Source organism: Phyllostomus discolor, chromosome 8 (assembly GCF_004126475.2).
Source record: "Phyllostomus discolor isolate MPI-MPIP mPhyDis1 chromosome 8, mPhyDis1.pri.v3, whole genome shotgun sequence".
Taxonomy (NCBI): Eukaryota; Metazoa; Chordata; class Mammalia; order Chiroptera; family Phyllostomidae; genus Phyllostomus; species Phyllostomus discolor.
This window is the reverse complement of record NC_040910.2, coordinates 48,872,086-48,897,643: the sequence shown is the minus strand read 5'-3', so window position 1 is coordinate 48,897,643 and position 25,558 is coordinate 48,872,086. Positions and strand designations below refer to the sequence as shown.

General features: G+C 57.0%; 4 protein-coding genes across 6 annotated transcripts; 1 reads left to right on the top strand and 3 right to left on the bottom strand.

Annotated features, from left to right (window-relative positions):
* Nucleotides 1-125: 125 nt before the first annotated feature.
* On the bottom strand, nucleotides 126-5,388 carry TMEM59L (transmembrane protein 59 like). The gene is made up of 8 exons (XM_028521067.2): nucleotides 4,971-5,388; nucleotides 3,884-4,040; nucleotides 3,700-3,803; nucleotides 2,444-2,596; nucleotides 1,752-1,854; nucleotides 1,256-1,364; nucleotides 1,044-1,161; nucleotides 126-785 (listed from the first exon to the last, which is right to left on the bottom strand). The coding sequence occupies exons 1-8, from the start codon at nucleotides 5,130-5,132 to the stop codon at nucleotides 657-659; spliced, it is 1,035 nt and encodes a 344-aa protein (XP_028376868.1). The 5' UTR covers nucleotides 5,133-5,388; the 3' UTR covers nucleotides 126-656.
* Nucleotides 5,278-11,986, bottom strand: LOC118502025 (proline-rich protein HaeIII subfamily 1-like). Its single transcript, XM_036032603.1, has 2 exons — nucleotides 11,297-11,986; nucleotides 5,278-5,393 (listed from the first exon to the last, which is right to left on the bottom strand). Exons 1-2 carry the CDS (start codon nucleotides 11,947-11,949, stop codon nucleotides 5,384-5,386), a joined length of 663 nt encoding a protein of 220 aa, XP_035888496.1. The 5' UTR covers nucleotides 11,950-11,986; the 3' UTR covers nucleotides 5,278-5,383.
* Nucleotides 10,995-21,631, top strand: CRLF1 (cytokine receptor like factor 1). Of its 3 annotated transcripts, none has more exons than XM_028521371.2 (9): nucleotides 10,995-11,139; nucleotides 16,259-16,540; nucleotides 16,866-16,995; nucleotides 17,137-17,306; nucleotides 18,239-18,396; nucleotides 18,474-18,642; nucleotides 20,498-20,685; nucleotides 20,780-20,822; nucleotides 21,297-21,631. In XM_028521371.2, exons 1-9 carry the CDS (start codon nucleotides 11,028-11,030, stop codon nucleotides 21,308-21,310), a joined length of 1,266 nt encoding a protein of 421 aa, XP_028377172.2. In that variant the 5' UTR covers nucleotides 10,995-11,027; the 3' UTR covers nucleotides 21,311-21,631. The 3 variants fall into 3 exon arrangements, with proteins under 3 accessions (XP_028377172.2, XP_035888494.1, XP_035888495.1); XM_036032601.1 differs by having other exon boundaries at nucleotides 20,775-20,822; XM_036032602.1 differs by lacking the exon at nucleotides 20,780-20,822.
* A 290-nt stretch (nucleotides 21,632-21,921) lies between these two features.
* REX1BD (required for excision 1-B domain containing) lies at nucleotides 21,922-25,421 on the bottom strand. Its single transcript, XM_036034492.1, is given in 8 exon segments — nucleotides 21,922-22,143; nucleotides 22,766-22,963; nucleotides 23,347-23,362; nucleotides 23,667-23,834; nucleotides 23,837-23,872; nucleotides 23,875-23,939; nucleotides 24,270-24,508; nucleotides 25,401-25,421. Coding segments are annotated over 8 exon segments (822 nt in total). The 3' UTR covers nucleotides 21,922-22,064.
* Between the last annotated feature and the right edge of the window lie 137 nt (nucleotides 25,422-25,558).

The window sequence follows — 25,558 nt, the reverse complement described above, 5'->3', positions numbered from 1 at the left end:
AGGGGCACATGAGCCACAGGGAGTTCCCAGGGCTTCCCCCATCTCAGAAGGGCCTGGTCAGCAAAGGTCATGGCCATGCTCAGACCACTTTTCCAAGAGCTGATAGAAAAACAAACAGAAGCAGGCTTGGTCTGAGACACCTTTTATGTACATGGTTTATTCCTCCCAACCCCCATGCTGCAATTCCAGCCTTAGCCACCCACCCTTGCAGCATGGAGCTGCCCATAGCCTCCTCCCCAGAGGGCCTCCTCCCACTGGGGCTGGATCTCTAGAGGTAAGGTGGGGAGAAAGTAGGGAGCCCTAGCACAAGGTGGTTGGTTCCCCAGAGGCCTCAGAAATGTCCTCCATCCTGAATAGAGACAGAGAAGGAGGAAGGAGGCATGGAACTTGGGTTTAAATACTCATGAAGCTACACAATAGAAGACAAAAAGTAGCACGCTCCAGGGAAAGGAGGCTAAGGTAGGAACAAAGGCCAGATGCCCCCCAGTGGTGGCATGGTGACCCTAGGACCCAGAGGGGTGAGGAATAGGACCAGGGAGAGAGGATTTGGGGGTACAGGAGTCCAAGGATGGCCCCACCCTGGCCTGGACCCCTGGGTGCAGGGCAGTGGGGATGGAGGAGCTCCTGCCCCTGGCAGTGCTCAGGCCAAGGAAGGCCTACAGCTTGGTCAGGTCCAGCTTCAGTTTGTAGGGTGGGGGACTGTCCCCAAAGTCATGCGATGGGGTAGGGTACAGGGGCCAGTCTGGCTCTACCATGAAGCCCTTGTGTTGCTCCAGGGTCAGGGGCTGCAAGGGAGGAGGAAGGAGGGCAGGCTACTGAGCCCCTACCCTGCAAGAGTCCTTCCCACCCCTGATCTCAGGTCACTCTGACTAAAGGTAGGGGCATTCTTCCCCCCCATTTCACAAGGGAGTGAAGAAACTTACCCAATGTCAAACAGCAAACAGGGGGCCCTGCCTCCATGGAAAGAGGAAGTAGACTTATCCAGAACTAGGGAGCAGCTCTCCTCAATCCCTTCTCCAGAATCACCCACTGGCCCCACCCACCTGGAACTTGAGGTGCTGGCCAGGAGCAGTCACCAGAGTGGAGCAGCTGAGCCACAGCATCACCAGCACAGAGAGGAAGAGGCAGCAGGCCAGAATCCAGCGAGGAAGCCCAGAGCGCCTGCCCAACATGGCATATACTCTCAGTGACCCTAGTGGGGTCTGGGAACCCTCCCCTCCTACCCAAACCCCACTCCCAGGATCCTGCCACCCACCGGGACATGCAACTGAGGAAGTCATTGTCCTGCAGCTCATCAGACTCCACCTTGGCCTTGCTACTGGTCTTGACTCGAATCTTGGCCTTCCTCACCTTGTCCAAGGAACCTAAAGGGTCAGAGAAACAGGTTGTTCCTCAGTGGCCCCAGTCCTTCCCCTAGAGGCCACAGAGCCATAGAGAGGAGAAAGGCCAGGACCTGGTGTAATGGGCCATGGAGGCCTGGAATAGATCAGAACCCTGGGAGATGGACCATGAAACCCTAGGAAACAGACCAGGGAACCCTGGGAGATGAACCACAGAATCCTGGGAAATGCACCAAGGAACCCTGGGAGATGGACTACGGTACCCTGGGTGATAGACTACAGAACTCCTGGAGTTGAGACAGAAATCTCAGTCCTAGAGGGTTCATTTGCCAAGAGGACTGGCATAAGGAGGACTCCTTATGGCAGTGGAGCCACCCCTGAAAGGGACACTGGTCTAGGCTCAGATCTTACCTACATGCACCTCCAAGGCCTCAGTATGGGATCCCCGCCAGGTCACCTCCACTCGCTGCAGATGGGACCCCTCATGCCCTAGGCTCTCTACCACAGGCTGAGTCTGGACCAAGAATAAGACAGCACAGAGAAGGCCTTTAGAAAGGCACCACTTTAGTTCTGGGAAGCACCTCTCTCTGTCTCTATTGGCTACATTGCCCCATGCTCAGCTGGCACCTAGTTCCACTGGGTGCAGGAAGTAGTCTACCATGGGGCTGTGATGTCGGATGTTGTTCCCTGCTACTGTGGGTCCCTCAGTGTGTCTTGACCCCAGCCTCCAGCTCCTGAAGAATATGATCTAGACCAAGCCAACAGAATCATAGGGATTGGCTGAGAGGTGACCACATGACACAGCCAGGGCCAATCATTGTAAATTCCTGCTTAGTTAAAACTTCAGAGGAGTAATTTAGAGCCTTCGGCATTCACCCTGCTATAAGGAGTAAAATGCTTGCCTGGGAATAAAGCTACCACAGAGGAGAGCAGAATCAAGTGGTAAAATGAGACACTGAACCCTTGGATCCAGTTGTGCCTGAAGCTTGATTGATTGATCATCTATATATTTTGCATTTCATGAGCCAAGAATGATTGTATCCTGCCTTCTTACCGTGACCACCCACCAACCACTCTGGTGTGGCCCTTGCCAGACTCCTCACCTGGAACACCACCACTTTCCCATTGTCAGTCTGCAGGTAATATGTCCAGGTGGAGGAGACGAAGCCCTGGGCGGAGTTGACAAGGTCATTGCAGAGGGTGGAAAACAAGTCCAGGAACGAAAGAGCCTTGCTTGGAGCTTCCAAAGCCTTTCTCTGCCAAGGGGAAGCCCAAGGCATGAAATGTGATTGAGGTGGGCATTGACCAATGAGAAGAAAGTTGGTCGAGTCCACTGTGATTGGACTTCACCAAGTGGTTTGGGGCAACAGGGCTTCATAGAAGAAACAGAGACCACTACTGTATTTGTCTGGCTGGGTGCCCTCGGGGAAAAGGATTGCCTCCTCTGAGCTCTAGAATGGAAACAATTCCCTTCCACTATGGGGTGGCTACAAGATTTCAACTAGACAATGACAGAGCATGAGTGCCCAATATATAATAGCTGCTATTATTCAAACTTTTGCCATCATTGTTATTTTTCTTTTGATGGTATCAGAATAAGAAGGAATAATAGTGCTCTGTGCTTCTATGAACAGTGAAAGGCTAAAGCAGGTGGAGGAAAATGAAAAGAGGTGGGAAAGGGCTTTGTGTGGAATCCCAGCCCATGGGTCTCTGGCTAAGATTAATTATTTCCTGTGCCTCAGTTTCCTCATGACTACGAGTGAGCAGTTATTATTTCTCCCCAGGACGGTGAGGGAAGGGTGACAGTGTGTGTGTATGCTTGGAAGGTTGCTGCCCCCTGAACCTCAGTTCAGAGCTCTCCAGATGCCTGGCCACCTGTTCACGAGAAAAGTGCTCAACCAGCATGTGGCATGCAGTAGATACTCAATAAAGTGAGCTCTGGTGGCACTGAGGATGAGCTAGTTGAGGGATGGTTATAAGCCCTGGTGGCACTGGCTTTAGATGCCAACCTCTGCACAGCTCTGTGTGACCTTGGGCTCCTTGGGTATGACCTATCCCTGGTGTCTCTGGGCAGCAGGAGGAATTTGGGACAGGCTATAGTCAGGAGTGGACCAGGAAAAATACTTGATAAATGGTGGCTGTTTTCTGTTATTTAATTCCTGAAAGGTGGTGGGGGGTAGTGGTGAGAGGGTACTTCCCATGTCACAGAATGACAACTGAGGCTTGAGATGTGACATGCTTGATTGAGGATACCCAGTAGGCACAGAATGGGTCAGAGAGCCTGGAAGACTCTGGACATGAGTGTGGATTTGCAGGGGTGGGGCTATAAGCCCAGAGAGGCAGGTGGGAGGGTGCCCACCTTCTGCTTAGACTCTGGTTCAGGCTCCAGCTCAGGGTTCTGGCTCCAGCAGCCCTCACTGCAGGCCTGCTGCTCCGCCTCCTTCACATAGGCCTCCACACAGGCTGCAGGGGCAGAAGAGGGTGATGGGGGCAGGCTTCCCAGGCCACCTGTCCCCACCCTGGCCCACCCAGCGAGCCCTCACCTGCTTCACACTCAGCTTGTGTGGCATTGGGTTTGGAGCTCCTGGCCACGAACTGGCAGATGGAGAAGAGGCGGCAGCCTCGCTCACAAGCACTGGTGAAGATGGCCCTATCATATTCATTCCGGGACTTAGAGGTGTCTTCCTGCTCCAGCTCCTCCTGGGAGAGGGGTACAGGGCTCAGGCCAGAGGGAGGGGGAAGGAGGTGGGTGCTGGAAGCACTCAAGGGAAGAGATAAAAGATTTGGTTCCCCTTCCTCAAATTTAGCGAGATTAGGATGATGCTAACAATATAAATAGTGGGGCTCTTAGCTCTGAGGAGGACAGAGGGGTAGGGGGGAAGGAAGATGGACAATGGAGAATGCTGGTTTCAGCAAAGGTTAGAAAACTGGGGAAGATGGAGGAAAATTGGCCCCCAAAAGGCTCCAGGGAAGAGGAGGGAGGTTTAGGGGGATTCTCAGGACCTGAAAAAGGGGGAGGGGGCTCAGAGGAGGTTTCCTCACCCTAGAGGCCTGGGAAAATTGGGAAGGAGCTTGTTGGGAAGTAAGGGTACCAGTGGGGGCTGGTAACTGAGTGGGTGTAGGCAGGAATATATAAGTGTATGGAAGCTGCTTGGGTGGGCAAGAAGAAGGGGAGTGTCTGGCCTGAAGGAGGGAGGGTTGGGCACGCCAGGGTCCTTGCGCAGCAGAGTGTAACTGAGAGTCCGCCAGATGGCATTAGGATCCTCAGTCCTCGCCTTACCCCATCCCCACTTGGAGGGACACCCCCCTGCCCCGCAACCCCGCATTCATCCGAGGGAACCCGCATCTCAGTACCCTCCCCCATCGCAGGGCCCTCCCAGTCCTTTCCCCAAGGCAGAAACACCCGCATCACATTGGGGGACCCGGGTGCCTGCGCTTGCTCCCTTTCAAGGGACCCCAGCCCTTCCCCCACCAAAGGAACCCAACCTCATAACCCAGGATACCCCCCATTTCCGACCCCTTCCCCCTCCTAGGAACCAGTCTCCTGCTCCCAACCGAGGGACCCGAATCCCCAACCCCTCCCCCATCAGGAGATCGCGGGTCTTCGCGCTGGCGCTGCAAGCGCGTCACCTGCGAGGGTTGCGGAATAGGGTAGCGATCGCGGCACCGCAGCTGGCAGCTCTGCGTGTCCCCAAGCTGCGGGGCGAAGGGGTCGCGGGCAGGAGGCGCGAGCATGGCGGGCGGAGGCTGCAGCAACAGTAGCAGGAGAGGCAGCAGCGCCACCAGAGCCATGGCTGGGCCAGGCGCGAGGGGCGCGGGACACCGGCTCCCGCAGGCGCCGAGGATGCGGCGGCGGTGGGGACCGGGTCGTTGACGTCACCCGAGCGAGGCAGCCTGGGAAGGAGGGCGGAGGATGCGGAAAACAGGCGGGGCAGCGGCTCTGCTGCACCTCAGGGGCGCGGGCAGGTGTATTCCAGCTCCTGACGTCTGGTCTGTTTTGGGGATTCCCTGACATCTCCCTCGTATTCACTGAGGAGAGGCTCTCAGACAGAGCTAGGAGCAAAAGCAAACAAATCGGATTATGGGATAGAGGAGTTTATTCGCCAGGATATCATGGAGGACCAAGTCAGGCAACCGAGGCAGAAGGAACTGCGAGAACACTGAAGCAGGGAGGAGCTTGTTAGGAGAGAAGGGAGGTGGGGCTGGAGCCCAGTCAGAGAGTACAGGTGTAGGGTAGTGAGGGTCCCAGGGTTATGTCAGCCAAGGCCTAGGGAAAGTCCTTGGCATTATCTCCTTTGAAACCCAAATCAGGGAGGTGGTAACTTGTGCGAAATTTGCCTCCTTAGGGAAGCCTTCTCAGCCCCTTCAGGGCTCCCCCAGCCTCACCTTCCTGTGGCCCAGCCTGAAACGCATCTAGTGGATCTGACCCCTGCTCCCTCATATTGGGGGTCCTTTAGCCTCAGACCCAGTGGGATGGGGTACAGAGCTGCAGATAGGGATGCGGAGGTGCTGCTAAAATTTAGAATTCTCTTGGGAAAACTTGGGACAAACGGACACTTCTGGTTTCCATAAAAGACCTACTCCAAGTGACGCATTGTAGCTCGGTGAATCTAGCGTTATAAGGTCAGCCTAGCTAACTCTTCCTCATGCATGGGAGTGAGGGCGGCCCTCTAAATCTGGGTCTTCTGCAAAGATGACCGCTTCTCGCTGGCGTGTCCTTCACAGGTGCCTGCCGAGGCCGAGCGTCTGCCTGTACGTCCTCTACGCCCCGCCTCCGCAGACCCTGTGGCAGCCACGCGGGGTCTACGGGTCAGAGGCCGCCGCAGGTTCCGGCCCAGGAGGAAGGAACCGGGTAGATGGGGGTTGGAATGGCGCACGCTTTCTCCCGGGTCGGCCACCGCGCTTTCATCTCCGCGGCCTCCGCCGGCCCCACGTGGCTTAATCAGGCGCGGCTGTGCCTGGTGAACCCCGAACATCTGGATCCTGGCGCGCCCCTCCCCTTCCCCTCCCGGGCTAGGCCGCGGCGACCCTGCGGCGAGGGGCTTCAGCCCCGATTTGCTCGAGTGTGGGGAAACCCCTTGTCTAACTCACTGAGCGTCAGTCCCGGGCCTCGAGAAACACCGGATTTCACTGGTGGGAAACCTAGGCCCCAGGACCCCTCGGCAGTTAGGATTCAAGCCAGTTCCAGAGCCCCGTACGTTTAAGCCTTCCGCAATGACGGCCCTCCATTCATCTCAAAACACTTCCCCAGACATTTTTCTTGTAACAACCCGGTAAGGAAGTATTGATAGCATTTCTAATTTACAGATGAGGAAACTGAGGCTTAGGGTGGCGAAGAGTGCCGGTCCAAGTGAGGCACGTCGAGCATAAGAGGAGTCGCTAAGAGCGTAATAGGAAGTGAGGCCACCCCGAGTCCTGCGGGGGTGGGGCGGGAAACTGAGGCAGGAGGGGTTGGACCAGTGACCTAGGTCTCCGGAGAGGAATGAAAAGGTTTGATTGCAACCCCCCTCCCTTTCTGCTCCACGAAGTCACCGGGGGTGGGAGCGGAAGGAGGACTTGACCTCGGCCCCCCAGGTGAGCCCCCTCGCCCCTCCTGCAGTTCCCGAGGGAGCAGATCCAGGTGAGGGGCGGGAGGGCCGGCGGGCGGCCAGGGTCGGATTTCAGGAAATCCGCCGACATTCCTTCGGGGCTTAAGAGGGAAAGTTGACTCGGCGCCGCCCCTCGTCCCCCCCCCCCCACTTCCTACCCCCCGGGGCGGCCCGGCGGGGGCGGCTGGCTGGGGGCGCTGCGGCCAGCCTGGGTGTGAATCAGCGGCGGCCCAGCGTCCGGGAAGCAGCGGTCGAGGTCAGAGCGGGGCATCGGACAAGTGCCCTTTGTCCCTTGCCGCCCTCACCACGACCCTGCTGACCCCCACCCCCAAGTTGGGTACAGAATGGGGAGAAGGCACGGGCTCTTGGCGCCAGAGATTGCTGACAATGGGCAGGGAGGGGAAAGGGGCACAATGTCTCCCTTCCTCAACTGCCAGCACCTCCTGAACCCCAGATGTCTGAGGTTCTCCGGGGTACTAGAGTAGAAAGGAACCCAGGCCTCCATGGCTCAGAGCACTGGCCCTGACCTGGATCTGGGCAGCCCTGGGACTCCCACCCCCAGTGTCTGCAACCCAAGCATCCCAGCTCCACAGGCTCAGCCTCCTGCGTGGAAATGATAAAGCCCCACTGTCTTGTGCACACAGGTCCTGAACCTGATTCTGCTGCCATAACCCCTCTGTCCACCTCACTCTCACCACCTCCTGAGAGCACTGACCTGAAACACAAGGTGGGGGGAGGTGTCTCTTGGGAGAGGCTGCTGTGTGCCCTCCTCATTCCCACTGGCTCTGGGTCTCAAAGGAACCCTAAACGTGCTGTAATCACGGCCTCCTCCCAGTGGCACCTCAGTGCCTTGGAATGACTCAGGGAGCTGGGACTGGAAGGTCTCCTTCAACCTGATCTTTATTTAGGTGCAGAGGTTGAAAGCGTAAGGAGCAGGCCCTCCCCAGCCCATGTGAGGCCCTCTCCCATCTTCCCCCTCAGTACATTCCCAGCCACCTTCAAGGACGTGGGTCAATATTTGCTGGAAGTTCCATCAATGCTGGTTCCTCCTCTTCCTGTGCAAAGAGGTGGTGCAACTGGGGAAGAAGGGGTTAAGCCACAGGGACACGGAGGGTAAGAAGGGTGCACCCAGAGGCCAAATCTTTCCTTAAAGTCAAAGGTATGGGAGTCAAAGTCGCCTAGAGAGCAGAGGGCACACTCCAGGACAGGGCTGGACGAGACTGGGAAATCCAAAGGATCCATACCCTTCTAAAGATAAGGATGGGAGCGAGGAGGCTAATACAGCAAGTTAGGGGCATAGACCTGGCTGGGACCCCAGACAGCATGATTCACTGGGACCGAGTTTTCTTGCTGCTTGGAGGGACTGAGAATTCTGTGTCCTTTCATTTTGCAAATGTTCACTGAGCTCTTCTTCTGCGCTGGGCCCAATGTAGGGTCCTAATGGCTCTCAGGGTGCTCACAGTCTGAAGGAAATAAGTCACCAGAGAAAGCCAGCATTTGAAGAACTGTGTTCTATTTAAAAGGGGAAAAGGGATAGAGAGCACTTGGGAAGGGTGGGAGGTCCTTTTAAAAGGTGACATTTGACCTGTGACCTGATGGAAGAGACAGGACTAACTGGGGGAAGATTTAGGGGAACTGCATATCTGCAGAAGGAACAGCAAAAGTACAAAATCCCTGCCTGATGTGTTTGGGGAAATGGGGCTGCACTGGTTGGAGAGAGTGAGGGAGAGGAAGGGGAAGAGGAGGGGAGGAGTGTGGCAGGGTAGAGGAGACTTGCTTCACTTCTTTTAAAAGCTCCCTTTGCCTACTATGCAGATGAGGCAAGAAGGTTACGGGGAATTATAGGAGGAGGCTGGGCAACACCCCAGAGGGAGATGGTGGGGCCTGGACCCATATGGGGTGGGGAGAAGGGGGTCAGAATTTCAGGATGGGGATGTATTTTGGAATCACAGCCAACAGGATTTGCTGATGGATGGGACATGGGGGATGCACAAAGGAGAGAGTTGTCACGCACGCCTCCAGGTCTCTGGCCTGAGCACCTGGGTAGATGGGGGAGCCTTTTTCCAAATCCGAGGAATGACTGGGGGAGGAGCAGAAATTGAGGGGAAATATCAAGATTTTGCTCCAGAAACTAGAAGTCTTCCAAGGAGGGAGTCAAACATTGAAGGGGGAGGAAGGGTGGCATATATCCTGGACACAATTCCAACCAAGAACTGCCACCTCCGCTTCAGCCTCTGGACCACCCACCTGGCAGAATTATGGCCCTATTTTTCAGAGGTGACAAACGGAGACCTGGGGGCCCCCTCTGCCCCGGGGGGGCGCACTACCCCAGTGCTCAGTACTATGCTAAGCACTTTTAGATTGTGGGGCACTCTGCTGCATTGCATTTTCCCACAGAAACCCTTAGGCTGGCTAGGAGTCACCCACTGTGCCCAGGGAGAAACTGAGGCATAGGCCTGGCTGGTCCCAGTAAAAGGCTTCATTTACACATACCCCCTTCCCTCAGGACCCCATTCTCCAATTCTCTTTTCTGACTCTCTGGGGTCTCAGTTGGAGACCTAAATGGAGGGGGCCTTGAGCAAACAACGTTGAGGGTCCTGAGCCCCCCTCAATCACTTTTATCCCCTTGGCTAATTAGGGACATGGGTGAAGGGTCTCGGCCTTAAGAGCACGCGGTGAAGGGACAGACAGTTAGAGACCTTCCGCTCTGAGGACACTCGGCTAGGGGCGGGGCTTCCACCCAAACCGCCCGCGGGGCTGGAACTCTCATTTCAGGCGCCCTTCAACGGCGGCCTTTGGGATCGGGAACTCTTTTATCTTGGGCACACTGATCGGCTAGGGACCCAGAGCAGTGGGATGAGGCGTCCGGGAACGGGGTCCCAACACCCAAGCAATGGCCCAAAATAATAACACTGAGAAGGATTCCTAGGCAATTAAAAAAAAAAAAATTAAGACAAACTAGCATCGCTCCCGGCAGCCGGCGTTACCTGGAGTCGGCGGGCGGCGGCCGCCCGAGCGATTACTCACTGCGTGGCGCACCCCACCCGCTGGCCGTTGAGCGGATTTTTCCGTGGGGGGTGTCAACGAATCGCGGGGGGGCTCCTTACCACTTTCCTCCCGGACATCGCTCTTGCCCGCGGGCTGGACCCTCACAGGGCCCGGTCCCTGCTCCCACGGGGGCCCATTTCCCTCCCCTGCCCACGCGGGAGCTCCCTCCTGAGGCCCCCAGGCGCCCCGAATAACCCCAGCCTCGTCCCATGCGAGAGGGACAGCTGACCTAGAGTGAGGGCCCGGGGACTCTGTGCTTCCAGCCTTTTCTCCGTCTTCCCTCCAGCAAAACCTGGGCCGGGGGTTGCCCGCGGAGGACGGAGGAGAGGTGGGATGCAGTGAGAGGGGGGCCGTTGGGCCGAGACTGGTGGGACTCGCGCGCCTCTGGCGTGGGGAGAGTAGGCAACGACTTTCAGGCCCCAGGGGAGGAAGGGGGACTGATATGGAAACTGGTGGGACTCAGGGACCACTCAGTGGGGTGTTGGGACCAGAGCTGGGGTGGGGGCTAAACAGAGGATTGCCGCGGGGGTGGGGGAACGGGCCAAGGCTGAGGGCCACAGGGGACACTGAAGCGGCACGAGGTCGAAAGCAGGGTGCAGGAAAGTGGGCGAGAATATAAAACAGAGTTGGGGGCGCCAGGTCCCACATTGGGGGTGCGGAGCCTGGAGCTGATTGGGTTCAAATGGGAAGTCTCGGGCCCGTAGGAGTTGGGTGGGAGGGGGATCTGGGTCAGGGGACCCGGCGCGCGCGGTGCGCGGCGGGGCGGAGGCCGGACGGGTGGGGCGCGCAGTGCCCGCGGGCGGGCGGGCAGCCGAGAAGCCGGTGCGGGGCTCGTCGCTCCCAGCCCCCCCCCAGGGCCGGGCCGGGCCGGGCCGGGGGCGGGGCCGGGCGGGGCCAGCGGCGCATTAGCGCCTTGTCAATTCGGCTGCTCAGACTTGCTTCGGCCTCCCTGCCCGCGCCCAGCGACGTGCGGGCTGCCCAGCCCGCGCCCTCCCGCGCCCAGCGCCCCCGCTGCCGCTGCCCGCCGCGCGCCCCCGGCAGCGCCGGCCCCATGCCCGCCGGCCGCCTGGGCCCCGCCGCCCAATCCGCGCGGCGGCCGCCGCCGCTGCTGCCCCTACTGCTGTTCTGCGTCCTCGGGGCGCCTCGAGACGGATCAGGAGCCCGTGAGTACCCAGCGCCCTGCTCTCCCTTTCCCGCCTGGGAGAAGAGAGTGCGCCCTGGGGGCAGCCGCGGGGGGGGCGGGGAGGGAGCGCAGGCGCCACCTGGACAGCCCGGGAACAAAGGAAGGCGCCCCCGGCACGGCCCTCGGGGCGCCCTCACCTGCGGGGCGCACAGCGCAGCAGTCCACTGGCCCGCGGGTCCGGCTTCCGCGCCCGAGGCCTTACCTGGGTCGCCCGGCCGAGGACGCCTGGATCGGCCCCCGAAGTTTCGGGGCCGCGGCCTGGGACCCTCTGCATGCCGGGACTCGGCGGGCGCACGCAACAGCGTCTGCGGACTCCGAGCCTCGGAGACCGCGGGGCACCGCTCCTGGGCGGGGGCGCACGCGGAAGGCGCGCTGGGTGCCGGCCCCGAGCACCCCCCGGTGGAGAGATGAGCCCCACGAGGAAGGCGGGGCGGGAGGGGGGCGGCTCTGGCCGCCTGGCGCGCGGCCCGGGGTCCCCGGGGACGCGCCTCTCCGCGGGCCGGCGCCGCCGCCCTCCCCCGGCGGGACACCGCGCGAGGGGGTCCGCGGAGTCCCAGTCACCGGGGCAGCTCGGAACTGTTACCGGCCGGGCTGCTCTGGGCTGGGAGCCTCCAGCAAGAGAAATCTTTGTGAGCCAGTGGGTGAGAGGGAGAGGAATTGGGAGCCAGCGAGTCGGGGCACCGCGGGCCCAGCCTTGGGTAGGGGGGCCCAGAAACCCACAGCTGGGCAAGCCAAGACCCCCGCCCCGTCGGGAGCTCCTGGCCTCGACACTCTCTGTTCCCCACCCCATGCACACCCCCTCCAGGACATCGTCTCTACATCCAGACCCGCTCTGGGACACACCCAGAGACACACAAAGACATACTGGCTTGTGGCCCGTCACCCTGGCCCTCAGACGCACACACTGAATCCCAGATGCACATTCGCACACCATCGGGGAGCGCGCACATTCCATCCCTGGCACACACACTTTCGTGGTCACACACTCATTCCTCAGGGGATATAACACAGGAGCACACATGCAGGCAAAGCCTGCCCTGGACACTCACAGTCACTCCACACACTACATCCAGACATGCAGGTAACCTCAGGTGGACACTCACTGCTGCCCAGGATGCCCCACACTGCAAAGAGCTGTCTGCAGGCTCCCTTCGGTGCTCCTCCAGAGAGGGCAGGGTCTGGGCACCCCCTAGGGGCACTCGCTGAAAACCCAGCAGTCCTGGATGCCTGGGCAGGAAAGGGGCTTTCCCAGGCCCTCTCTGGACCCCTGACGTCTTTGCTAGACAGTGGGCAGCGCCTGTGAGTGCCAGTGTTCATAGCAGGCTTTGTTTCCAGCCCATAGAGCAGCAGGGAAGGTGGTGGTGGGGAGGTGGCTGTTGTACGTGTGTTTTTTCCTTTAAGGGGAAAGAAATTAAATAAAAGATTCTCACACCTCGGCAATATGTTTCTACTTACGGTGTGTCTCAGCACCTGACCAGCAGGCGGGTGGGTCGTAAAGTGTCTGCAGGTACCAGCGGGATGGGAGATGAGGACCCCTGTGGGGACCCCAGGATGGAGGCCACCCTCCTGCATTGCTTGCAGAGAATCTCACACTTTTCCCTTTTAAAACACATGGTGTTCCTTTTTAATAATGGCAGTGGCTCCAGATTGGAAAGTGGGGAAGGGAAAAACTTTTAAAGGCCCCAGCTCTGCAGGAATGGCAGGGATGTAGGATGGGGGGGCTGTCCAAAAGCCTAGCCCAGGGATCTGCTTTGGGGAGCCTTCAAGGAGGCCCCCCCAATCAGGCCAAGGGCCCCCTAACCTCAGTGGGCTCTTCCCAGCTGCTTTGCCGTGGAATGTTTGCATCCCAGTCCTGAGTGCCTTGGCCCATTATTTGGGGAGTGCACAGCCAGCCAGGACCTCAGAGTTGGGAGGGGCTGTAATCCTAATAGTTCCTAGGCACTCTGGACCTTGCAATCACATTTCATTAATCTCCCCAGCAGGTAGATATATTTACCTCCCATTTTATGGAAGAGGAAACTGAGAACAGGAGAGGGGAACCCAACTGCCTAGATGATCCATCTAGGATTGGCACCCACATTACAAAAGGAGAAGGCCTCCCTCTGACCTTTCCTGCTGGAGCTTGGGGGGGGGGGGCTGGCCTGTCCAGGCCCGCCTGGCCTTGCCCTCTCGCCCTGTCCCCCGCCCAGCCCTTGGAGGGCAGCTGCAGCTGCTGGCAAGCAAGCAATGCTAGTCCAGGCCAGGTGGGTGTGGCAGAGGGGCAGTGCCCCTCAGCGAGGACCCCCCAGAAAGCCCGCTCCTGACTAGATTTTGAGGATGGGTGGGGTGGCAAGAGGGATGTGACCCACCCCCAAGGACTGGGAGTGGGTCTGGGGTCCCTGCAGGCCAGGCCTGCCCGTGCCTCCCACCCTGATGGAGGTGGGGGCAGGCAGGAAGTGGTGGGTGGGCCGGGGCAGAGATGCTGGCACGCCCGAGTTCATGCAAGAGGAATTCTGAATTAGCCAGCGGCTGGCTGCCTGGGACCTCCAGGGCGGCCCCCTGGTTCCCCCCCCCCCGGCCCCCCGCCGCCCCCCGCCGCCCCGCCTCCTCGGCTCTGGCCCGCTCACCCGGCTCCTTCGCACGGATGCTGAGACCTCTAGAGAGCCCTGGGCCAAGCCTCAAACGCAACTGTGATCCGAGGCTCCAGAGAGATATAGCCCTCAAGCCAAGTTTGCCCTGGAAAATCGTCAGGGCTGGCCCATGGAGTCCGATCCACCCGACCTCTCCCAGTTAGGGCAGTGAAGGCCAGCATAAGGCAGCCGCTGGCATTGTGGGGGCGGAAGAGGGTTGCTTCTAGGGGACCAGGATCATCCTGTCCTTGGCTGCCATCTCAAGGAAGCTGGCTGCCCTTCCTGCTGCCCCCCTGCAGTCAGTCTCTTCTAACCAGTTGCCTGGGGATCCTTTAAAAATGCAAATCCCTTCCCTGTTCAGAATCCTGGAATACTCCCTGCCAGTCAGGCCCCTGCTGACCTCCCAGACCTCATTTCCTATTATTCCTGCCCCAGGACTTTTGCACTTGCTGCTTCCACCGCCTGGATACTCTCTCCTATGTATGTTTGTGGCTACTTCTTTTGTTTTATTCAGGTCTCAGATCAAATGCCACCTCCCTGAACATGGCTCCTGGGCCACTGAGCTGCCACAACTGACTCGTGCTTTACTTTGTCCCTGTTCTCTTAGATACTTATTTGTTCTTTTTCCTGCTGCTCTCTTGGATTCAGGGCCCACAAGGGCTGGAGTCTTGGGTATCTTGGTTACCATGGTGCCCCCAGCTCCTGGCACACTGTAAGGTGATCAGTGAATGATTGAACAAACGAATTAATGAGTCCCTACAACTGCTTTTGGTGGAGGGAGGATTCTTTTCAGAGACGCAGAGAAGTAAAGTGCCTGGACTGAACTTCCACAGTGAGCTGGGGGCATTTGAACCCAGGTCAGGCTGGCTTAAAGGTCCCACAGAGTTGTTCTTATGACAATGTTTTCACTGCTCAAACAACTGTATGTGTCTGACACCATGATGCCCACTTCCCATATAGGTAGACTGAGACTCGGGGAGGGGTGCCAGGGGTTTGGATGTGAGTACCCTCTCCCTTCTCTGTCTCTTGGTTTCTCTGTGGGTAAAACAATCTCCTTTTAGGTTCTGATCTCCCCCTCCAGAAGAGGGAGCCCTGGGCATCCCTGAGGGCCAGTGCTCAGCACCCAACTCACAGGACCCAGTTTAGGAAGTCATTTCTCAGAATCTGATTATCACAATGGTCCTGGGGACCAGGAACTTTCTTGTTCCCATTTTGCAGGTTAGGAAAAATGAGTCAAAAGGCAGAGCAAGTCAAGGGACTGAGTCAAGTCCCTTTGGATGGTGGTTGGGGACCTAGAACTTGTCTCAGGCACCTTCTATTCCAGTATAGGGCAGGACTTTGGAGACGGATAGATCTGGGTTTGAATAGTGTACCCTTCCCTCACTCAGTGACCTCAGGCAGGGGACTTGATCTCTCAGAGCCTTGAGTTTTTTAATCTATAAAAGGGCAGGATTTTTGCCCTGGCCGGGTAGCTCAATTTATTAGAGCATCGTCCCAATAGGCCAAGGTTGTGTTCCCTTTCTGATCAGGGCACATGCAGGAATCAACCAATGAATGCATAAATAAGTGGAACAACAAATCAATGTTTCTGTCTCTCTAAAATCAATCAATAAAACATTCTGGCTTTAAAAAAAAAGGATTTTCATAGGGAGTCCCCCACATAGACACCTACTGTGTATGAGGCCCTCAGGATATAAAAGCAAGGACTCACAATCTTTTATTTCTAATTACCAAAAATGAAATGAGGCCCTGGCTGGTGTAGCTCAGTGGATTGAGCTCGGGCTGCAAACCAGTCATCGCAGGTTCGATTCCCAGTCAGGGCACATGCCTAGGTTGCAGGCCATGGCCCCCAGCAACCGCACATTGATGTTTCTCTCTCTCTCTCTCTTTCTCTCTCTCTTTCTCTCCCTTCCCTCTCTAAAAATAAATAAATAAAATCTTAAAACAAAAACAAAACCAAAAAACGAAACGAAATAATTTTTAAAAAGCAGAGACTGTAGGGTTTGTCAGAACTATATGTAAAATAAGAGTGACTTGAATGTGAGTGGGCTTTTTTGCCTGAGGTTTGTAACCACTCAGAGCCTTGAGTAGGTCAGTGATGGAGTGGCTTGGATGAGCTAACTGAACCTGTTTGCTTATCTGTAAAATGGGAATAATAAGCCCTGGCCAGGTAGTTCAGTTGGTTAGAATGTCATCCTGAACAGCTAAGGTTGCGGGTTTGATATCGGGTCAGGGCACATACAAGAATCAACTGATGAATGCATAAACAAGTGAAAAACAAGTAGGTTTCTCTTTCTCTCCCTATCTCCCCCTCCCTTCCTCCCTCCCTTCCTTTCTCTCTCTAAAATTAAAAAAAAAAAAAAAAAGGGAGGGGGAAGATAATAGTAAAGAGTGCCTTTGCAGGATTGTTGTGAGTGCTGGAGGTCCTAGCACGGCGGGGCGCAGGGCAGTTCTATCCCAGGCCTGATAGGCCCTCTTCTCTGACCCCAGACACAGCTGTGATCAGCCCCCAGGACCCCACGCTCCTCATCGGCTCCTCCCTGCAGGCCACGTGCTCAGTGCACGGGGACCCACCGGGCCCCACCGCAGAGGGCCTCTACTGGACCCTCAACGGGCACCGCTTGCCCCCTGAGCTCTCTCGTGTGCTCAACGCTTCCACCCTGGCTCTAGCCCTGGCCAACCTCAATGGATCCAGGCAGCAGTCGGGGGACAACCTCGTGTGCCACGCCCGAGATGGCAGCATACTGGCGGGCTCCTGCCTCTATGTTGGCCGTAAGTGGCCCCCAGGACACTCAGGGGTAGCTTTTTGGGGGCAGCATCTCCCTCTGGAGAGGGGCATGAATTAGGGGCCCAGGGCTGGATGGGGGGCATGGACGCTTGCATGGGTTGAGAGGTATAAGCCTCTAGGGTGGGAGTGAGTGTCTGGAGAACCCCTCCTTTTGCCCTGATCCCCAAGAAAGGTCTTGCAGGGGGGTCATGACAATATCCATCCTGCCTGCCCTCCTTCCACTCTAAGGTGGGGACTGGCTGGCAACCAGCAGCTCCTCTGCCCGTCCTCAGCCAGCCCAGACCCTCAGCCCCTGCACCCCCTCCTCAGTGCCCCCAGAAAAACCTTTCAACATCAGTTGCTGGTCCAAGAACATGAAAGACCTGACATGCCGCTGGACGCCGGGGGCCCATGGAGAGACCTTCCTCCACACAAACTACTCTCTGAAGTACAAACTGAGGTTGGTGGTGGCCCTGGGTGACATTTGCCCCAGACTGGCTGTGAGGCCTTTATCAAACCTGCCCGCCCTCTCTGAGCCCCATGTCCCATCTGTATTCTGGTGCTGCCCTAGTAAGTGTCCTCACTCCCCTTCCCCCTGCAGGTGGTATGGGCAGGACAACACGTGTGAGGAGTACCACACAGTGGGACCTCACTCCTGTCACATCCCCAAGGATCTGGCCCTCTTTACCCCCTACGAGATCTGGGTGGAAGCCACCAACAGGCTGGGTTCGGCCCGCTCAGACGTGCTCACACTGGACATCCTGGATGTGGGTGAGACACCCCTCCGGGTGCATCCTGCCCCTGACCAAGCCCAGCCATGGCTGCATCTCTGGTCCAACACTGATGGTTGGGTGGGGAGTACCCATTGATCCCTAGCCCCCTGAATTAGCCAGGATATTTCCACTCTGAGGAGAATACCTGGCCTGGCCCCCTTCTCTGAAGCCCAGGTGTGCTGGAGAGCCCTCACCCCTTGCCTGGGAGGGGATACCCAGGTCTCAGGCACCCCAGGAAGCCACAGCCTGGAGCTGGGGGTGGGGGGTGTTACAGGCAGGAGGCAGGAAATGGATGATCTGCAGCAGAATTGGGCCTAATCTAATTAGGGTGTTTCTCAGCCCTGAGCAGGCCTGTGCCTTAACCCTTTCGGCCCCTCTCCAAGGCCTCAGGGGGAGAGCCAGCTCTCCCTCCTTCCCACAGGGCTCCCAGAAGGATCCCAGATTCCTCCTGGCTTGGAGCCACCCCTACCCCAGCCTGCTTCCCGCTTGCCTCCTGAAGTCTTGAAGCTCCAGTGGGCATGTTCTCAGCTTCCGTTGTCCCTCTGCACCCAGCAAGGCTGTCATAATGATGACCTTTGTAAGGTGGGAAGGAGCTGGAGGTGAGGGATGATGGCCCCCTGGACTCCTGGGAATAATAACAATAATATCAGCTAGGCAGTGTCTGCTTTTGCAGAATTCCCTGAAGATAGGATTATGTTGCTCCTGTCACAGATAATAATGGTGATAACAGCTAACATTAATTGAGTGCTTCTAGGCGCTGAGTGTTTCCCGAATATTGTCTAATGTAATCCACCCGTCTCTGAGGGGGGCGGAGTGGGGAGAACGGAAGCAGGTGCCACCTAAGCCATGTGCTCTGGGATTTGAACCCAGTTAGGGGCCAGCCAGGTCACAGGAGCCTGTGACTAAGCCCCGCCCCACCCTGCCCCGCAGTGACCACGGATCCCCCGCCGGACGTGCACGTGAGCCGAGTAGGGGGCCTGGAGGACCAGCTGAGCGTTCGCTGGGTTTCCCCGCCAGCCCTCAAGGACTTCCTCTTCCAAGCCAAGTACCAGATTCGATATCGTGTGGAGGACAGTGTGGATTGGAAGGTGTCCGCCCCCCTCCCCGGCCCCGCCCTGGCTCGGCCTGACCCGCCCTGACCTCTGACCTTGCACTTGCTGCCCAGGTGGTGGACGACGTGAGCAATCAGACCTCCTGTCGCCTGGCGGGCTTGAAGCCAGGCACCGTTTACTTCGTTCAAGTGCGCTGCAACCCCTTTGGCATCTACGGCTCCAAAAAGGCAGGGATCTGGAGCGAGTGGAGCCACCCCACAGCCGCCTCCACCCCCCGCAGTGGTGAGCATCCCAACAGGACTGGGGGATACAGTAACAACCCTTAATCAGCCTGGGCTTCTGTTTTCTTGTTTTGTTTTGTTTTTCCAGGAGAACAGAGATCTCAAACTGGTGGCCCTGGGGCCAAATTTGGCCCCTGAATCTATTTTCTTTGACCTGTCATTTGAAACACACACACACACACACACACACACAACTTTGATTTACTTGCAGACATTTAAAATCAGGAAGACATTTAAAATCACATATCCTAGATGCCCTAGGAAAATTTTCTAGAAGATGTAACAGGACACAGCCAGTGTTGCTTAACAGCCCCTATCAGCAAAGCCTGCCCCTTTATGCCTGGTCCTCTCTCTACAGTTGCCTAATCCCCAACTGGCCCTTTTCACCCACCTGTACCTCCTCCCCAGCCCCTAAGGGCAAGTGAATTTGAGACCCTGCTTTCAAGGTTCATGGGCTGCCAACTGTCCCTCTGATGGGCCTCAGTTTCCCCTTCTGACTCAGGTAGGGGGCTGGGGATGATCAGAGGAGCAAAAGGGGTCTGGCTTCTCTTGCAATCTGGGGTTCCTCTTAGCCCAGAGACCTTCATTCTCTCTTTTGTGAAATGATATGAAATCTGTTACTTGAAATGTCTGGCTTCAGCTTACCCATCTGGAAAGTGGGGACAATAATGACTTTTGTCTCAGGCTGTTGTGAGGTGAGATGCAATGTGATAACCTATGGAAAGTGCCCTCATAGTGAGCACCACCTAAGCCTCCCTCCCCCTTCTCCTCCCATGGTTTCACTGAAAGGGTGGCCTCCTTTTCTCAGGTGAGGACACTGGCCCCAGGAGGTTTATCCAGCCCCCAAAGTCATAAGGAATCTGAACTCAATTTGCTGGAAGTCCAGGCCCATGCTTGCTCCTGGGATGATGTGGAAGCCAAGGCTCAGAGAGGGTCTCAGAACCAGGGAGGGACAGAGCCTAGCTCAAGCCAGCTAGCTCCCCAGCCCCCATTGTGGGGCCCTCCAGGTTCTGGGGTGGGCGGAGCTAGCATGACTGGGAGGGGCTGAGCCTTGGCCCCTGCTCGTGCCCAGCACCTGCGATTCTTGCACGGGAGCCAGCAGGCGGCTGCGTCTGCAGAGGAGGCTGGGGAGACTGGGGGAGGCCAGCAGGGGCCTGGGCTGTGCCAGGGCCTGTCAGCGGGTCCCCTGTGTTATTTATGACGTGAGGCCGATGTCCTTATCCGCCTGCCTGTTCGGGGCTGGCTGAATTGAGCAGCTGTACGGGCAGGCGGGCCTCCCATCTGGCCCTCCCACCCGCTCCCTATCCCACTGGCTTATGCTCCCAGGGGCTGTCTGTCACTCTGTCACTCTCTTCCTCTCTCTCTTTCTTCCTTTCTTGGTTTCTATCCCCGGGCTTTCTGTCCCCCCACTTTCTCCATACCTCGTCCTCCCTCTGAATTTCCTTGTCGGACCCTCATGGCCTTGGCCTTCCCTGTATCTCCTGTCTCTCTTTGTCCCCATCTCTCAGCCTCTGCCTGTTTCTCTCTCTCTTTCTCTGCCCCCTGCTTTTTCTCAGCGTCTCATCCCTTGGGCCTTGACCTCTCACTTTCTCTCCAACTCCTTCCACTCACACCTGGCTCAGGCCACAGGAATCGGGTTCCTGGAGGAGATGTGGAGGGGAGGCCCTTCCTTTCCCAACCCCTCCATCTCCTCAGGGGCGCAGCTGGGCTGGGCGGTGGGGAGGACCCTGTCTGGCCTCATGGAAATGGGGGGGAGGTCCCCGAGGGGAACACAGTCCGCCGCGTGGGGACCCTCCCTCGGCTGCCCGCGCGCGCCCTCTGTCGGGTTCGCCCTGACGCTGCCGCTCCGCCCTCAGAACGTCCGGGTCCCGGCGGCGGGGCATGCGAGCAGCGGGGCGGAGAGCCGAGCTCGGGGCCGGTGCGGCGCGAGCTCAAGCAGTTTCTGGGCTGGCTCAAGAAGCACGCGTACTGCTCGAACCTCAGCTTCCGCCTCTACGACCAGTGGCGAGCTTGGATGCAGAAGTCGCACAAGACGCGAAACCAGGTAGGAAAGAGGGACCCGTGGGTGAAGGATGAGGGGTGGGGCGGAGAGGTAGGTTTGCAGCCCCCAGACACCACCTCCTTCCTTCCAAGCACAGGACGAGGGGATCCTGCTCTCGGGCAGACGCAGCGCGGCGAGAGGTAAGGGGGGCCCAGGTGGATGGGTGATAGGAAGACAATGGCCCTTTCTGGTGGCTAATAGGCCGTGGGCCTTCAGTTTTATTTACCAGCATTTACTTAGCACCAACTGTGTGTCTGGTCCTCTGGCTTTTAGCCTAGTAAGAGCACCCAACTCCGGGAAAATGGGCAAAGTGGAATGTCATCCTCAGGAATAAATGAACATACTGGTCCAAGTTAGCATGTTTCAGCACCTACTGCATGTGGCCCTTTGCCAAAGGCTTTACCTGCAGTACACCCACCCCCTGGGATGGATAGATAGTTTCAGATGGGGAACCAAGGCCCAGGAGAGGCAGAACCCTGCCCAAGGTCACTCATCTGAAAGTGGTGGGGCCAGGATCTGAACTGGAGGGCGGGTGGGAGCTCCTCGGTTGCTCTACAGTACTGGCCGGTCCCAGGCTCCTTCCCTGCTTAGCCTGGCTTCCCCTCTACCTACAGGTCCTACCAGATAAACTCTAAGGTCTGGAAGCTGCCCTCGCCTTGTGGAGACCCAGGGCCAGACACCCAGACACCCAGACTGGGGCCACCTCTGTACCCTCACTTCACAGTGCCTGAACACCCTTGGCAGGAGCTGGAGTGGGCACTGAGCTCCAGGAATCACATCTCTGTCCTACATTCGAAGCCACCCTTGGGTCCACCCAGTGGTGGGGTGTGTGGGGGTTGGCTAAGCTGCCCAGAACCCCTGACAGGGTTGAGGGTGAAGAGGAGTCATTACTTCTCTCACCCAGGACCCCACCAAAGAATCTTTTTAAATAAACGAGCTACTTAGGTGCCCTGATTGTTAAGGTGAGTTTGGGGCTGCAGAGGCCTGGGGTAGGAACTGTACTGGAGACATCAGGATACTTTGTGATTGAAATCCTCACCTCCTAGAATTTCAGACATTTTTCTCCCCAGGATTAGAACCATGTTTCTAAGCTCCTTGGAGAGTGTGGTTCAAAACACCAGAATTTGATCAGTCTGGTAGAAGGGAGTCTCCCACCCACCATCCCTGCTCCTGTAGGGCCCTCTTACCAGGTATACACGCCCCAGCACCCTAGAATGCAGAGACAGTAGAGCAGCTGCAGGTGAAGGGTTCTTTATTTGTGTGAGGTGTGGTGACCTCAAGGAGGGTTAACAGCCCAGTGGGGCTCAACCCCAGCCAGCTAGCCGTTAAAGCTGGGTGCCCAACCTCTTTCCCATGTCTGACCTCAGCTGGTCCCTGGGGAGTCACCATCCCTCAGCAAATTCTGCATCAAACCTGAGGTCCTAGAGAACCTTGCTGACAGCTTCCATGGTTTTAATTACCCTATAAGAGTGAATGGGAAATATAAATAAAACCCAGATGGGGCAAATTAGCCTCCACTGTGCAGCTCTCAGCGGGCTGTGGCAAACTCTGGGCTCCCCTGCCTGCCACCAAACCTCTAGGCAGCATTAGTGTCCAGGATGGCCATTTGGGTGCCTGGGAATAGGGGTGTTCCTGTAGGTCACAGTGGGCAGAGAGAAAAGGTCATCTTGGGTGAATGTATCCTATCAAGAGGGTGCATAGTATTACTGTAACTGAAGAAGGGGTGTGCATGTGTGTGCGCTGGGGGGTGGGGAAGGGCAGCAATGTACAGGCATGTGTCCAGTGGGGCCTGGGTGATGTGTCCAAGCTCCAAGTCCAGCTGTGTTAGCAGGATTTGTTTCTGAGATGTACAGCTTTCCCAGAAATGAATAGCAAGTCTGGTGTGGAAATGGAGGGTGTGTGCACAGGGGGAATGTGCTATATCTGGGAGCCACCAGATGCAGACTCCAGTGTGCAGACCCCTTTGGGTTGTATGCAGGTCCAGAGGGTCTGATGGTGGCAGCCCTAGGGCACACCTGCCTAGGAGTGTGTGCCCAGCCCATGCACAATAAATCTAGCCAGGCCACTGGTAGGAGGCACTCACTTCATCATCAGCCAGTGCAGCTGTAGGGTGTCCTCTTGCCCTGTCAGCTCTGGTGCCCCCCGTGATTGCAGCAGGGCCACCTGGTGCAGGGGCAGGGTAGGAGGGGCAGCAAGGAGGATATCACAGCAGGCAAAGGCTACTCCCTTCCCCTCCATATCAGAGAAGAGACACCAGAAAAGCAGTGAAGGGGTGGGGCCACTGGTGGGGAGTGGCTAAAGGTGCTTTGTGTTGGAGCCTGGGATTCGGTTAAGAGGGACTCCTGAAGAGGGGGTAGAGTAGGCAAGCCCTAGAATCAGCACAGAGTGCCCTGTAGCCTGCACTCACATAGCGGTGGTATGGGACTAGCAGTCAGCTAGGTATTGGTCGCAGGGACAGAGTAGTTGGAGGCTCATGGTCTTGTGGGCGAGACAGAGCACTATAATCCCAGAGTGGAAGTAGGCCGAAAACCTAGACCAGGACCCTGATCTTGGAAATGTGATGGCCATGGAATCCCAAGTAGAGTGTGATATGGGCGTGGCTTTGCATGGACTTAGTCTGGGAATAGTGTATTTCAGAGGGGATTGCCTGTAGAGGAGTAGTACACGGGGCCTTGGAACCCTAGGGCAAGAGTAGGCTCAGAATTTAGGTGAGGGTCTACGGTTACTCTGAGGGGAGTAGGGGCCTGAAAACCCACCAGGCAGTTGAGGACTGGATCTGAGGCATTAAGAGCCAGAGGGGAGGAGTGTTGTGGGGGTGGGGGCAGGTCATCCAGGGCAGCATTAATGTAACCCAGTGGACAGGTGGGGACCAGGAGGCCAGAGAATCTCAAGCGAAGTCTTAGAGGACAAATGGGGTAGGGTGGGTAGGGGTGGGATCTGGGGCTGCAGGGTCGGGGGTTTTAGTGGACGAGAATCTTCTGGACCTTTGCTTGAGGGTGCAGAGTAGGCCCAGTAGGCCACAGTGGGAGAGATTAGGCTTTGGAGTAGCGGGAAGCGGCAGGTGGTGAGGGTCTGCTACAGCAGCTGTAGGCTGCACACATGGCACATGAGCAGCCTCTGTGCTCTGGGGCTGGCCAGCTCGGCCTTCACCCCAGCACCTCCCATGAAGCGGCGAAGGCCTGGGTCACTTGTGCACTGTGCTCCAGTAACGCACGAAGTCGTATGTTGGGACGCTGCTCAGGTTCTGGCTGTGGCCTCTGTGGCAGAGGTGGTCCTGAAGCTACACCTCCGGAGTCTCAGGCCCTGCACCAGCATCGGCTGTGTGAAAGCCACCCCGATAAAGTGTCTGGATCCGAGTATGGAAGACTCGCTGATTTCTGCAGAGGAACTAGGCCCAACTCTGTGTTTGGGGTAGAGATGCCCTGAGGTGTGCGTCCTGACGTACCCTGGGTCCCCTCAAAAACCCTGCTCCGCCTCTGTCAAAGCCGCTATGCTGGGACCCACCTGCATCCCCGGGCACACCTACCTCTGATGCAAGCAGACGGCTGAACCCTACAACCCCAGCTCACCCCAGTACCAGCACTTACTCCTCCAGCTTGCAGAAGGCCTGCACTTGCTCAGCTTGCAATTGGTGGATGCACTGCACCAGTGTCCAGATGTTGGAGAGGGAGGTATAAAGCCAGAGCACTCGAGCCCAATCACCCAATCCTCGCCTGTTTCTGCTCCGCCCAGGTTCACACGGGGCCACAGGGTTCCTCGAATTCTGGGGCCCCTCTGGCTGCCACAACTTCGGGTATAATGCGAACAGCAGCCGCAGCCCCGTCCACTAGGACGTTGCTCCGCTAGGCGCCCCCTACAGGATCGGAGGTCTCCAGACCCCAGTCTGCGGCCCTCCAAACAGGAAACCTGGAGAATGGGGAAGACCAGGCACTAGGCACCCCTCAACCCTGCTCTCGCCCAGTGCTCTTTAGTTTGTCCTTGAGTGTATGTCTGGGTATAGAATGTTCCTCAGTTTGTAGGCTGCTATATGCTTACATCAACACCGACCTCCTTTCACACACATTTAGTCCCCACACAAGGAAAACTGTTGTGCCATACAATGCACAAGGTTGTGACAACTGGGATTTCAACTCTGACTATAAAGACCTCAGAAATGATCTGAAGGGAGGAGCATGGGAGCAGGTGTGAAGTGAATAGGGCTTCATATTAAGGGCAGAGGTGGCTTCCAAGCTTTCCACTGGTGACCGTCCACTTAGAACTGAGAAGTTTTCTTCTTCAGGGGTTGAAACAGGACCATTAAGATGGTGGTGGCCTGGCTTCCAGAGGAGCAAGTGTAGTTTCACAGGGATGAAACCGAACTGATATGGAAAGACTAAGATTCCAGCCTTTAGCTGGCAATGCAGGTCTCAGCTATCTTAGGCACTTTCCAGGCCTGGGTTGCACCTACATCAAGCCCCAATTGTCCCCCTAAAACATGGCTTTCTCAGGGTGTCCAATGAACAGCCCTCATCCAATTTGCCAAGCATCAGTCTTAAAAAAAAAAAAAAAAGCCTACTCTTTCAAAATCATTGTTCTCAGGTGGGACACATGTGCTTCTAGATGAAAAATTAAGAACAGGTATTTACTACTAGGTAGGGACAGTTCTACCAGCCCCTAGCCTGAGGTCTCCATTCCCATTATAGATGACTGAACTGAGATGGGTGGGCTCCCTAGGATACATGGAAGAGGGCCAGGACCATAACCCATTTTACAGATGAAACCCAAAAGGACAGGACTGCCAAGGGCCCTGCAGAATCAAGTGACATGGAGTCCAGTCCCTAAAGGAGATGCCCACTCCTTGCAAACCTTCCCCACTGGACAGACCAGCCACATGGAC